General features: G+C 46.4%; 2 protein-coding genes across 2 annotated transcripts in view; one reads left to right on the forward strand and one right to left on the reverse strand.

Moving 5' to 3' along the window:
• The window catches only part of LOC310997657 (NLR family CARD domain-containing protein 3-like), a gene marked incomplete at its 5' end in the record, with an annotated part of 366,988 nt that overhangs the window by 125,794 nt on the left and 226,779 nt on the right, over nucleotides 1–14,415 (reverse strand). The window lies entirely within an intron of this gene.
• LOC310997400 (adenylate cyclase type 8-like) lies at nucleotides 96–12,788 on the forward strand (the record flags this gene model as incomplete). The annotated part of the gene is made up of 23 exons (XM_083987078.1): nucleotides 96–134; nucleotides 1,559–1,848; nucleotides 1,927–2,127; nucleotides 2,214–2,453; nucleotides 2,618–2,996; nucleotides 3,937–4,067; nucleotides 4,150–4,261; nucleotides 4,377–4,504; nucleotides 4,597–4,755; nucleotides 5,717–5,951; nucleotides 6,038–6,226; nucleotides 6,323–6,423; nucleotides 7,206–7,407; nucleotides 7,481–7,579; nucleotides 7,667–7,794; nucleotides 7,919–8,000; nucleotides 9,056–9,214; nucleotides 9,296–9,442; nucleotides 10,562–10,654; nucleotides 10,879–10,993; nucleotides 11,105–11,229; nucleotides 11,319–11,417; nucleotides 12,588–12,788. The coding sequence occupies 23 exons, from the start codon at nucleotides 96–98 to the stop codon at nucleotides 12,786–12,788; spliced, it is 3,654 nt and encodes a 1,217-aa protein (XP_083843204.1).

Consider the following 14,415-nt stretch of genomic DNA (forward strand, 5'->3'; position numbering starts at 1 on the left):
GAAGTTTGTTTTTTTAATTTCTTCTGTTTTTTTTTGTTTGTTGAACTTTGCAGGAAAAGAAAAACGTTTGAACAGACACATCGAGAGACGAGTTCATGAAGGCTGAAGGAGAGGAAACGGATCCAGGGATGGAGGTGAGACCAGATGCAGCAGAGTGAGAGGAAGTGAAGAGGAAGAGGAGGAGGAGGAGGAGGGGGAGAGGAGATGGTGTTAAAGGATCAGAAAGTGAGAATTCAAAAGGACGAGAGAGAAAAGCAAAGAAACCCGACGACGTCATCGCTGGTGTCACGCTCACTTTCATCTGCATGAAACAGACTCCGCCCCTTCAACAGGTGAGAGCTGCAGCTTCACTCTTTAGCTCCGAGTTCAAACAGCAAATCTGGCACTTTTGTTTTTAAAGAGATAATTTATCTCTTTGTTTGGTGTCAGACAGTGAGACATGTGCAGCTCATACAGCTGCTCCACATGTTCAGCATCAGTATTGTCACTGCATAAGAGCATATCAAGGTTGTCTTAGTTTTAAAATGTTCATTAGTTTTTATTTAGTTTTTCAGTTTGCTTTTTTAATTTCAGTTTAGTTTTAGTTTAGTTTTGCATTTTTCATTGTAGTTGTTGGTAAAACTCATTTTCATTTTTATTTCAGTTTACTAAAATATTTTTTTCACTGCTAGTTTTAGTTTTAGTGAACTATGCAATGAAATGTTATTTGGCTGCAAAACAATTAAAAAGTTAAAAACAACATAAAGTGCACCAAGGGTCAATAAAAAAGAAATAACAAAAGTATTGAAATATGAAAAACAAAATATGCCACAGGACAAAATCAATCACAAGTCATATTTGTATCATAAATAATAATAATATTGGAACATTTCCATATCAAAAATGTTTTTTCTAATAGATCTTTTACAATATTCAAATAGTTTGAGATACTGAATTTTAGGTCTTCATGACGCCACAATCCCTACAATTAAAATAAATTAAACAAATAAAGACATTAAATGTTTCGTTCGGTGTGTAATGGATGAATATATGTATTAGTTTCACTTTCTTAATGGATTTACTGACATAAATAAACTTTTTAATTGATTCTAATCTATTGAGATGCACCTGTACGTCATCTTTATGTGGAAGTAAAAACACTGAAGCTGCTTCAATAATACAAAAAAAAACATGAATTTGTGAATTTAAACGTAATAATTATGCGTTTTTTTTATTTTTATTTCCTCGTAACAAAGGAGTGACGTCATCGTTCTCGTCCAGGCTAACGAACCTATTGTCTAATTAAGCGCTAAGTGAATTAAATGAGGTTTGGCCCGCAGTGAAGTTCCTGCTGAGCAGCATCAGGTCACTGAGTCTAATCTGATTGTCTTAGTCCTGAAACCTGGACGCGACCCGACCGGCGCCACGTGATGCGGCTCTGACCCGGTCTCACCAGCTGACACAGCGCCGCCGTGTTTACAACGCCACAACGCCACTGTCACCGCCAAAATAAAAGCAGCAGCCTCAGATCTCGATGTGTTGTTAATAAAGTTTAATTTCCACTTCCTGCTCTGCTCAGGTCGTAGAGGAGATGGGCGGCGGCGCCATGGAGGAAGGCGGTGAAGACTGTGGCGCGGTGGAGAGCGGCGGCGGCGGCGGCGGCGATACGATACGTCAGCCCAACGACATCTCCCTGAGCGCGGCCGTAAGCCCCGCCCCCGGCCTGCGCAGGAAGCAGCTGATGTGGCAGAACGCCGTCAGGAACATCATCGACCAGCACAACATGTACTCGCTGAAGCTCGCCGGCGGCCTGGAGAGAGGACGCCACCGCATCACCGTGACCGACGCCTACATCGCCGACATCAACAGGTGGGGCCGGTGATGTCATCGGCAGGTAGAAACGTCAGTGATGTCATCAGCAGGTAGAAACGATGTCATGTCTTACAGGCAGATCCGTAACAAGGCGTCCTCTGGGAACCTCTGGCAGAAGCGGCGGTCGTCGGCCGCCCGCATCCACCCGGCGATGCCGAGGATCACCACGGCAACGGAGAAGACGAAGCAGGACCCCCTGGGAGACGCCGAGTTCTTCGTGTCGGTGGGGTCGACGGTGCGAGGCGTCTTCATCCCCGCCCTGCAGCACACCTTCAAGTAAACACACACACATGATGATGATGATGATGATGTTGCCATGGTGACGGCGGTGGCAGCGGCGCTGACCTGCGGCGTGTCGACAGGTCGGCCGAGCTGGAGCAGCTGTACCAGCAGTTCTCCTCCGGGCAGCGGCGGACGTCGCTGGTGGTCTCCAACCTGATCGACCTGATGACGCGGCTGCTCATCGCTCTGCTCAGCTGGCCGCCGGGCCGCGGCAGCGCCGCCTGTGATTGGCTGGCCGGACTCTCGCTGGTCATGTGGGTGGCGATCAGCGTCCTCGCTCTGGCCAGGAGGGAGCTGATGCTGTCACCGCACTGGCTGAGGTACCATGGGAAATATACCTGTCTGTCTGTCTCTACCTGTCTGTCCCTCAGCTACCTGTCTGTCTCTACCTGTCTGTCCCTCAGGTACCTGGCTGTCTCTACCTGTCTGTCTCTACCTGTCTGTCCCTCAGGTACCTGTCTGTCTCTACCTGTCTGTCCCTCAGGTACCTGTCTGTGGTGAGCTGGCTGTCTCAGACCGTGCAGGTGCTGGTGGGAGTGTTCGGTTGGCCGGAGAGCGATCACTCCTGGTACGTCTTCTTCACGCTCTTCTCCACCTACAACCTGCTGCCCCTCCCCCTCCTCTGGTCCATCGTCGCCGGGGCGACCACCTCCGTCCTGCACCTGCTGGTGGACGTCTTCTGTCACTACGACAACCACACCTTCGTCAGACAGGTGCTGGCCAAGGTGCTGCTCTACCTGGCCATGAACACGGCCGGGCTGTTCATCCACTACCTGTCGGACCGGACGCAGAGACAGTCCTTCCTGGAGACGCGGCGCTGCATCGAGGGACGCGTCCGTCTGGAGAGAGAGAACCAGAGACAGGTGGAGACACACACACATCAACATTTACATTAACACCTAGAAATGAACAAAACCTAAATATCGTAATAAAAAAACAAGTAACGGAAACACCGCTCGAATATTGGCAAGACATTTTCACGCTCTCATGAGGTGGTAATATGACTTTTTTCTCGTCAAACTATAACTTCATTCTCGAAGTCTGTGAAAAAAGAAATATCTCAATGTGGCCTTAATACTCCGTCATATTTTCTTCTTCATTCACAAGAGAAGTAGGCTACACACTTTGTACCGTTTCCATCTTGTTTCTTATAATAAAATAGAATAAAAATAAAACATGTGCGGGGTAGGTAATAGAAAGCCACTCTGGGCTTCTTTTTAAACCTCACCTATAAAAGGTAAATACACAAATAGCAACGCAAAACCAAAAGAAAAAACATTAATATACTCTAGCTTAATAGCATTACATACAAAACAATACAAAATAAAGGAAACAACAATTGATTGTAAGTTAAATACAAAACAAAAGAGCATTACAGAATCCGAATTATGTACAACAATGTTTTAGTTTCAGTTTCAATCTGGGCAAACACGGAGAATCAGTAAATAAACGCATATTTCTGTTCCATCTAACTGGGTTATTTATATATATATATATATATATATACATAAAACTGAGGCGGTGTCACACAGAAACGTGTCCCCGTGAACAACCAAACAAATAGTTCCTTCTGTTACAGAGAGTTACGGCTCATTCATAAAAAAAAAACACCTTTTAACAGAAACACCTGCAAATAGCAACTGTACTTTAGAAAAATTGTTTTTTTTGTGTGTGTCATCAACCAATAAATTACTCGATTGATTGATTGATTGATTGATTGATTGATTGATTGATTGATTGATTGATTGATTGATTGATTGATTGATTGATTGATTGATTGGCTGATGGACCCGTGTCCCTCAGGAGCGTCTCGTCATGTCCATCCTGCCTCGGTTCCTGGTGCTGGAGATGATCTCCGACATGACGGCGGTGGACGACTACTTGCTGCCTCAGCAGTTCCACAAGATCTACATCCACCACTACAAGGACGTCAGGTGAGACCCCGCCGCCACCATCGCCACCGCCATCATCCTCATCATCATCACACCTGACTCCCATCATGCATTTCTCCTGCAGCATCCTGTTCGCCGACATCATCGGCTTCACGTCTCTGTCTCTGATCCTCTCGGCTCAGGATCTGGTCAAAACTCTGAACGAGCTCTTTGGACGCTTCGATAGGCTGGCTGAGGTCAGTGTCCTCGTGGCGATTGTTGTATTGATTGATTGATTGATCTGCTCTTTATTGATATATGATTCATGACTCTGGTGTTAATAAAGTTTGTCGTCCTGCGTGCTGCGTTCAGGAGCATCAGTGTCTGCGGATCAAGATCTTGGGCGACTGTTACTACTGTGTGTCTGGAGTCCCGGAGCCACAGCGCGGCCACGCCCGCTGCTGCGTGGAGATGGGCCTCAGCATGATCAACACCATACGGTACCAACACGCCAGCACTACGCCGCCTCCCTTTTTAACATGTGACGCTGCTAGACGTGTGACGTTAACGTGTGTCTGTCGGCGTGCTGCAGGTACGTGCGGCGGGAGCTGCAGCAGGAGGTGGACATGAGAATCGGCGTCCACTCGGGCTCCGTCCTCTGTGGCGTCCTGGGGCTGCAGAAGTGGCAGTTTGACATCTGGAGCTGGGACGTGGACATCGCCAACAGTCTGGAGGCTGCGGGAGTCCCCGGGTCAGACATACACACACACACACACACACACAAAAATAAAATAAATATAATTGAGGTCACGTTGCAAAAAACTGTGAAAAAAATTTCCCATACAGAATGAATGGGAGGAGGTCAAATTATTGGACTTTTTCAAACGCCTACTGCTCCAGCATACTTTCACCTAGAGACTCCATTTAAACTTTAAAATGTAGACACAAGTCTCGTCTATTTGTGTATTGATCCACGTTTTGATAGGTATTATAGTTTTTTATCAATCACTGTTCAATGACCATGATCATCATTTCTGGAGAAATGTTGAGATTATAATGGGTGTGTATTGCACGGAATGTTCGTGCCAGAGTGGATGACATCATCGGCTAGAGTGGGAGAAGTTGAAGCTGAAATTGTCTGAAACTTTTCTCTTTCCACGCTGCTCACGGCCACAATTTACACTCTACACACATGATTTTTTCCACAGTTGTAGACAAACTTGTCCTCTCTCTAACAATGTGTTCATCAAAGCAGAGACACTTACAGAATTTAAACTGTGAGCCCTTGAGTGCGGCCATGTCTCTCTCTGCTCCTCATTGACTCTACATTGACTTTACAATTCACAAAGGCTTAAGATCATGGGTTTGATTCCCATGTTGACTACCCCTTGCCCTTTTTATATTATAGTTTTAACATTTTCATTAGTTTTTATTTTTATTTAGTTTTTCTGTTTGCTTTTTTTTAATATTTCAGGTTAGTTTTAGTGAGTTCAACAAGTGATGAATCAGTTTTAGTTTAGTTTTTATTCTAGAGGAATTGACTAGTTTTTATTTAGTCATAGTCTTAGTTGTAGTTTAATTTTCCAGGTTTTAGGAGAAAGAGTCAGACCTCTGAGATGAACGTTTTCCCTTTTAGTTACATCCCATAATGTTTATGCGAGGAAACTTTCTTGTTAACTGACGTCCCCCTGTCCGTCGTCTCGTCTCCTCAGGCAGATCCACATCTCCCGGGCGACCCTCGACTGTCTGGGTGGGCTGTACGAGACGGAGGCGGGGCACGGCCGCGAACGCAACGAGCTGCTGCGCAAACACAACATCGACACGTACCTGATCCGCCCGGCGCCGCGGGAGGAGGCGGAGCCGCCGAAAGCGAGGCGGCCGAGCTACGAGGAGCTGACGACGTGGAGCGCCGAGCTGCCGTTCGGAGACATCCTGGGAATGAACTTTGTGAGGACGCTTGAAGAACAAACGTATGTGTGTGTGTGTCTGTGGATGTGCGAGTGTGTGACCTCTGACCTCTGCCCCCCACTCAGATCCTCGCCACCTTCACCAACGGCTCCCTGACCCACCTGCCCAATCAGGTGGTGGCGCAGAAGTCGGGGTCTCAGGAGGTGAACAAGAGGATCCGCCAGGCGATGGCGGTGCGCAGCAGCGAGCGCATGAGGAAGGAGCACATCACCTCCTTCACTCAGGTGTTCAAGGACTCGCACATGGAGGGAAAGGTAACGAGGCCACGCCCCCTCCTCCCCCGACTCACTCACTCGTCTGAGGTGTATCGGCGTGATGTGATGATGTCACTTCCTGTCCTGTCTTGCCAGTACTCCCAGATGAGAGACGAGCTCTTCAAGTCCAACATGGTCTGTTCCTTCATCCTGCTGCTGCTGCTGATGTCCGTCCAGCTGCTGGTCCCCGCCCCCAGGTACTGTCCTCACCTGTCCTCACCTGTCTCCTCTCCTCACTAGTGTTTTTCGATACTTTTCGATACTTTTCTGTACTTTTCCAAATAAAAAGAGAACACGAAACATGTCATTATTGACTTTATTTTAATAGAAAATCTTAGAACTATAACATATGCATCAGTAAATAATCAAACAGTCTGTCCCTGCAACAGTCACTGCTGCTGCAGGATTAAAATTGAAATTTCCATCGATATTAATCTGAACTCTTCCTAAATTAAAACATTAGTGGTCTGTTTAAAAATGAATATCAACTTGTTTTCTTTGCATTATTTGAGGTCTGAAAACACTGATGGAGTGTTTTTTTGTTATTTTGACCAGTTGTAATTCTTCGCTGTGTTCACACACTCACACACACACACACAGAGGGAGAGAGAGAGAGAGCATGCATGCCAGTGGTGCGCGGTAAAAACGAAACTTATCAACCAGCAGTCTGTGGCGGCCCGTCTCTCTCGCGCGCGCTGGCGCACACACACAAACACTGGCACATGGACAGGTGGCGCTGTTATGGTAATAAAAAAAAAGCACCTTGCTTGTTTGTGGCTCGCTCACTCACTCAATCGCCTCGGCTCAAATTACAATGCGGCGACTTCACATGGCGATGTCACCGCTGCCGGTGGCGCAAAATGAAAGTACTGGTCCCATCTGAGCGCAGTATAGTACCTTTTTAAATGCCTCAGTACCCCGGTACCAGTCTAGTGCCGGTATACCGAACAACCCGACTCCTCTCCTGTCTCGTGTCCAGGTTGTGTCCGATGGTCGTCCAGCTGCTGGTCAGCGGTCTTATCTACTCGGTGCTGCTGATGCTGACGCTGGGGGAGGAGTTTAAGCGTTGCCCCGCCCCCCTGCAGTCTCTCTGCTGTTGGATCCACGAGACCAAGAGCGTGCGGACGCTGCTCACGCTCGCCGCCATCGCCGTCAACTTCGGCGTGGCCTCCTCGGACATCGTAAGTCAGCCCCAGGTGTAGTTGTTGTTGTCTCTCTGCAGGTGTAACCGCCGTCTCTCCGTCCTCCCTCCAGCTGTGGTGCGACGCCTCCGACCCTCCAATCAACAGCAGCGACTCGCTGGCTCCGCCCACCTCCGCCTGGACGCACCTCAACATCTGCACACATCCAGAGGTGCGTTCAAACAACAACCACCAACGTCCCGTCTTGGTTTTAAACTCAAATAATAGAGAGCGTAACCACGGTTACCGTCCTCCACAGTACATGGTGCTGAGCGGCGTGATCGCCATGGTTACCTGCTCGGTGTTCCTCCGGCTGAGCTGCGTGCTGAAGCTCGCCGTCCTCCTGCTGGCCGCCGTCCTCTACACCTACCTCATCGAGACACACAGGTGTGACATCATCGTCAGTATTGTCGTCATCATCATCATCATCATCATCATCATCATCATCATCATCATTGTCATCATCATCATCAGCGTGAGGTCACATGACGCTCTGGTCTGTGTTTCGCAGGACTCATCACCTGTGCAGGAAAGGTGTGTGCGTGGTTCTCATGGCGATGTTCGTCGGTGCCGTTCTCTACAACAGCAGACACGTGAGTTCTTCTTCTTCTTCTTCTTCTTCTTCTTCTTCTTCTTCTTCTTCTTCTTCTTCTTCTTCTTCTTCTTCTTCTTCTTCTTCTTCTTCTCATAGATATAGAAACGTAGATGCTGCGTTCTATATTTGGCGATACGTCAGCGGGGCCGCCATATTGCGCAGGACCAGAGCATCAGCTGAGACAGTTGAGTGAGTGAGTTGAACCCGGTGAACCAGTAAAACGCCTCCTGTGCTGCTCTCGGTTGCTCCTACAGGAGGACATTAGAGAATCGGCAGCGTGGGATCACGTCTGTGTTTTTTCCTTTTTATTTTTTATATAATATTCATTTATATGCGGATCGAGAGTGAGCGAGTGAGCAAGTGCGAGAGAAACAGCAGATGCGCACCAGATGACCGGCAAAAACTGAAAGGAGACGGTTAAAGAGAGGAAAAACACAGAATATACAATACAGAGACCTTGTCCCATCATCACGACGTGAGTGAGGAAGGGTCGGATGGTAGCTCAGGTTTAGAGATGAGGAAACTGTCACTGCAGCTGCTCCAAACAGTCACTAACTTTAATTTGAAGGGACAGATTAGATGTTGATTTTGTTAACAGGGACTTTGTTGCACCCAAACATTAAGCATACACCTGTTGGCTGCTGTCTTATCGTTCAGTCGACCCCTTCCTTCCCCCGGTGCGTCTTGAAATTCCCCTCCCATTCCGGGAGATGACAGAAAGAGTCTGAGAACTACTTAATTGAAGCTACATTGTTGCGAGTTGGCTTCGGCGTATAGGAAGCTCTGCGCCGTGCACACTGTTTCGGCTGCTTCTAGGATAATGTAGTTAATGTCCCCAGCGTAAATGACGCCTATGAATAGATTTAATCAGAATCTGGGGTTACAACCATGGTTACGACATTTAGAACTTCAGTCCTGCGCAAAATGGCGGCCAGCAGACGCATGATGGCGCTGTTCGGCAGTATGGAACACGGCATCTACGTTTCTATATCTATGGTTGTTCTCCTTGTTCTCCTTCTCTTTCTACTGGTTCTTGTTCTTCTTGGTTGGCAGCTGGAGGCGACGGCGCGGCTGGACTTCCTGTGGCGCCTCCAGGCGAGGAAGGAGGTGCAGGACATGAAGGAGCTGAGGGAGCACAACGAGTGTCTGCTGCTCAACATCCTTCCCGCTCACGTTGCCCAGCACTTCCTGGAGCGGGAACGCCACGACGAGGTCAGCTGCACCTGTCTGTCCTCAGGTGTGTGTCAGCCAATCAGAGCAGCCGGTGATGACTGTGTGTGTGTGTGTGTGTAGGAGCTGTACTCTCAGTCGTACGACAGAGTTGGCGTCCTGTTTGCGTCGCTGCCCGGCTTCTCTCAGTTCTACGAGGAGAGGGAGCTGCTCCACCAGCACGTCGAGTGTCTCCGCCTCCTCAACCACATCATCATCGACTTCGATGAGGTCACACGCACACACACACACACACACACACACACAATGGGTCTCATTCATGAAATGTTAGTAAATCTGTGTGTAGATTTGCACATAAACTCTACTCCAGATTCATGAACGCTGCGGGAAACTCTGATTTCATCGTAAGCATGCGTGTAAGATCATGAATTAAATTAACAGCACGCCCCCGGTGATCATCAATTTGCATAGCTCTCTGCCCATGAATATCCATATAAGGAGATGAAGACGACCATATAAGGAGGTAGGTGCATCCTGTTCACCTGCGGCCATGACGCAAACAAGGAAAGAAGGAGAGAGAGAAAAGAGAGAGATCGGGAATCAAAGTCATTTTGGGTGAAGTGGAGTCCAGAAAAAATGTTTAATTCTCTTCTGTTAGTCGTGGTGTGACTGGGACAGGTCAAAGGCTGGAGGGAAGAAACAGATTTAGTGAATTAAGTATCTTTTAATTAATTAATCTTCTAATTTAAAGCCAGAGTTCGATATGAAACATGGGAAAAAAAATACACATAACTACAGAAGTACAGCAGCCGGACGAAGTGTGCGTCCACCGAGCGTGTAGCAACGCGTAGCGACACACACTTTGCATCGCATATCAGCTGCACATCTATGGAATAAAAGTTTTTCCGGTTTTATATCAGGTTATTTTCATCATTAGATGGAGCCTTGACGTGTTTGTGCGTGTCCGATCCCTCAAACGTCTCTCTCTCCAAATATTTCTAATCGTTTGTCATGTTTAAATGACGTGTTTCAAAGGCATCGCCGTATTTTGAACATGAGAGAGAGTAATGCGAATTAAAATTGTAATTTTCAACAGTGACAAGCAATATTTCTGTGCATTCCTACATTTACACAAGTGCTACACACAGTCAGGAGCAGGTGTAGATTTTGTGAGTAGCTACTAAAAGATTGATGAATGCGGAAATCCACGTACATTTCGGCTGCACACGGTTTACACACAGATCCGAGCTGCTCATGTTTCATGAATGAGACTCAATGAACTCTGAATAAACTGAACAATCCAAAGTGCTGCATTTGTCTTGTTTTCACTTTTGATCAATTGTCACCTGTCCTCATTTTTCCTCACTGTGTGTGTGTGTGTGTGTGCAGCTGATGGAGGAGTGTTACTTCCAGGAGGTGGAGAAGATCAAAACCATCGGCAGCTCCTACATGGCGGCGTCCGGTCTCTCTCCGGACAGACGGGTCAGTGTCGGTGTCTCCTGACTGAGCGACCACTTCACTGTCCCTCTGTAAATCTGAGCGCTCGCTCACTCACTCACTCACTCACTCACTCACTCACTCACTCACTCACTCACTCACTCACTCACTCACTCACTCACTCACTCACTCACTCTGTGAGTGTGTGTGTGTGTGTGTGTGTCTGTGTCTGTGTCTGTGTGTGTGTGTGTGTGTGTGTGTGTGTTCAGGAGAGTGAGGACGTGTGGAGCCACCTCACCGAGCTCGTGCTGTTCGCTCTGGCCATGCAGGAAACACTCAGACACATCAACACACACACAGGAAACAACTTCCAGCTCAGAGTCGGTTCGTACAACACACACACACACACACACACACACACACACACACACACACACACACACACACACACGATGATGATGATTCGGTTTGATCGTTTCTAATGACGTCATCCAGGCATCGCTCACGGGCCGGTGATCGCCGGCGTGATCGGAGCCACCAAGCCTCAGTACGACATCTGGGGGACGACGGTGAACATGGCGAGCAGGATGGAGACCACCGGGGTCAGCGGGAGGATACAGGTGAGCAGCGCACCTGTCTGTCTGTGGGCGGAGCCTCGTGTCCGTGTCATGTCTGTAACTCCTCTTCCTCCTCCTCCTCCTCCTCCTAGGTCCCAGAATCCACCAGCTGCATCCTGGTGGAGCGCGGCTTCCTGCGGCAGCTCAGAGGCAGCCTCCACGTCAAAGGCATCAGCGAACGCCACGGCAAGGTGAGACGAGAACAACCGCAGTAAATAAAAAACGAGAAAATATTATTTGTATCTGACCTGGTGGATAATCATGGGTCTTGAAACTTGATTCCTTTGATGAAAAATTGAATATACAGTAAAAATCTGCCAAGAAATACCAGCTCCCTTAGTTCAGCAAATTCACAACACACTTTCACATTCTAATGTTGCATACTTTTATTTATAAAGCTATCTTGGGTCCACTCCCCCACTATTTATGTAATTACATCTCTAATACCCAAAGCAATTACTGCTTACGTTCCAACGAGTCTTACTTATTAAACGTGCCAAAAGTTCATTCCAAATTTGGTACGCACTGCTTTAAGTACGCTGCACCTGCTGCTTCATATCGCACTTGTTCTTGTTTTAAGAGGTCATTGTATCTCAACGGGACTGACCTGGTTAAATAAAGGCTAATAAATGTTAAGATAACGTTACTAGATATTCGAATTGGACAAGTTCAAATCGGAAATAAAAAATGCAGCAATAAAGTCACATGGAATATGTTTAAAGACGTTCTTTTTCTTGATCTTGGAAAAGTTATAAACATTAAAACATGAGAGCAAGTATGTTAAATATTTGAAACGCCTGATCTCCCCAAAAGCAAAAGCTAGAAATGATCAGTGTTTATTATCCAGCTACAGAAACACGGAAGAAGAGATTTGGATTTGAGGCAGACAGTGAAACTATTGAACTTTTTTTTTTATTCTTGTCCAGTGGTGACGCAGTTCTGTCAGACTTTGTTTGACTGGTTACACAATGAGATGGAAAATATCACACCATTTAATAAAGAATAAATTATCTTATTCAAAGAGAATCTCAGATCTGATAAACATAGTTATAATTTTGTGCAAATACCATGTACAAAAATAAATCTCCCTAACAAGTGTGGTTTAAAGATGAGTTAAACAAATCCTTCAGTTCTTTAAGATTATTAGCGAATGAACAGGAGAAAATAGATTTATGTTTCCTTTTTTATTTTTATTTATTTATTTATTATGGATTCATCATCTGTATTTAAAGCCTTGTAGATTTTATTTATGAGGATTGATGCCTTGTGGAAAAAAGAATGAAATAAATGTTCCTATTAACAATAAAGTCCCCTGCGTCCGCCCCTGTCCGTCCGCCCCTCTCTGTCCGTCCGTCCGTCAGGTGCGGACGTACTTCGTGAGCAATCGCGAAGAGCGGTCCAGCTTCATGGAGCGCGGCGGCGGGCGGGGCTTCACGCCCAACAGGAACACGCTGGGCGCCGTGGTGTTCAGTTTGGTCCAGGCCCGGAAGAGGGAGAGGCAGCGCGAGGAGAACGGAGGCTTCCACCTGGTGGAGGCCTCGCAAGGGGGCGGGGCCAGGTGAGAGGAGGGGGCGGGGCCAGAGGAGGAGGAAGAGGAAGAGGAGGAGGAGGAGAAGGAGAAGGAGGAGGAGGAGGTGGTCATCAAACCTCCTGATTATCCAAAACTTTAACGAACCACATTTTAGCGTCCAAGAGACGTTTCATCTCTCTGACCTCGGAGACTGTGACGTTTACCTTTCACAATAAGAGTCTGAACCGCTCCAGGGTAAAGTGTCAATGTAAGAATTAAGAAAATAAAACGTTTGATAAGTGACTTTTCTGTCTTTTACGGCGTCTGTTTTCTTTCCTTAACGGTGAGATTTCCCAGCATCACACAAATCCTGAGTTTCATTTCACCATCTGTTCTTTTACACATTAAAGCAGAAGTAAGCTATCCGGTCGTTTTGGCTAACTTCCTGTCAGCAGAGAGTTAGCAGTCCCCGCCCTCGTCCCTACGTCACCACATTCACGCGCATCCCTTGGCTGCACACACAGAGAGGACCGCCCCTTTATGCCGTTCTCTCTCCTCATTGGATAAAGGTTGTAGGATACAAGGAAAGTTTTCTCCTCAGCTTACAGCAGAGCAGAGTGACTGACAGACCCGTGTTTCAGACCAAACACTCTATATAAGTCAGGGTTCCTACGCATGTATGGAAAGTATGAAAAAGTTTGGAATTTGATTTTATACATTTCCAGGTCTGGAAAAGTATGGAAAATGGAAACTATTGTATGGAAATATATTTATCTTAACATTTATCTGGGTTTGGTCTTATCTGAAGTTATTTGGGTTAATTATTTTGTATGTGCTATTATACCTAGCTACAATCTCCAGGAAATTACTTGGTTACATAATGGCATACACGTTCAGAATAATGCAAACAAATGATTGCATGCTTTTTTTTATATTATCCACATCTATTTACTCAAATATCACAAATAATTTGATTTTTTTTTTACCGAGAAGTCTGGAAATTAGGGTCTGGAAAAAGTATGGAATCTGGAAATTTCAACTGTGTAGGAACCCTGATAAGTGATTGCTGTCGGAAGATAGAACTATTTAAGACTTATATTAACACAAACATTCCCCTTACTTCTGCTTTAATCATTATTTCTATTATTGATCTTTGTTTTATTTGAATTGAACAGTTGTAAACATGAGTTTTAGAACTGTATTTATTTTTATATGATATATTTATCATGTCTTTGTTTGTACTTTTCCTCCAGTTTTAGTTGTTTTTTGCTCTGACCTGTTTTAACCCTGTGTTGTTGTTGCTGTGTGGTGAAGCAGCAGTGTACTGTATCTGCTGACTGACCTTTGGCCTCTGTGAATAATTAGCAGACAGTAAAGTGTGATTATCAGTCACATCAAAGGTCACAGGTTTGAGCCAATCAGTGCTGCTGCTGCTTTACCGACACAGAAGCTCCTTCATCAGTCTCCTCTGTGGCGACTGATGGATTCATTGATTGATTCATTAATTGATTGATCGGTGGTGGTGTCTGGTGTGAGGAACGGGGAAGTTTCCGGGTCATCTCGGGTGAACGTGAAGGCACCGCGACGTTCGGCCTGTTCGGTGTCGGCCGGTGTGTGTGTGTGTGTGTGTGTGTGTGTGTGTGTGTGTGTGTGTGTGTGTGTGTGTGTGTGTGTGTGTG

The sequence above is a fragment of the Trachurus trachurus genome (assembly GCF_905171665.1).
Source record: "Trachurus trachurus genome assembly, chromosome: 2".
Taxonomy (NCBI): domain Eukaryota; kingdom Metazoa; phylum Chordata; class Actinopteri; order Carangiformes; family Carangidae; genus Trachurus; species Trachurus trachurus.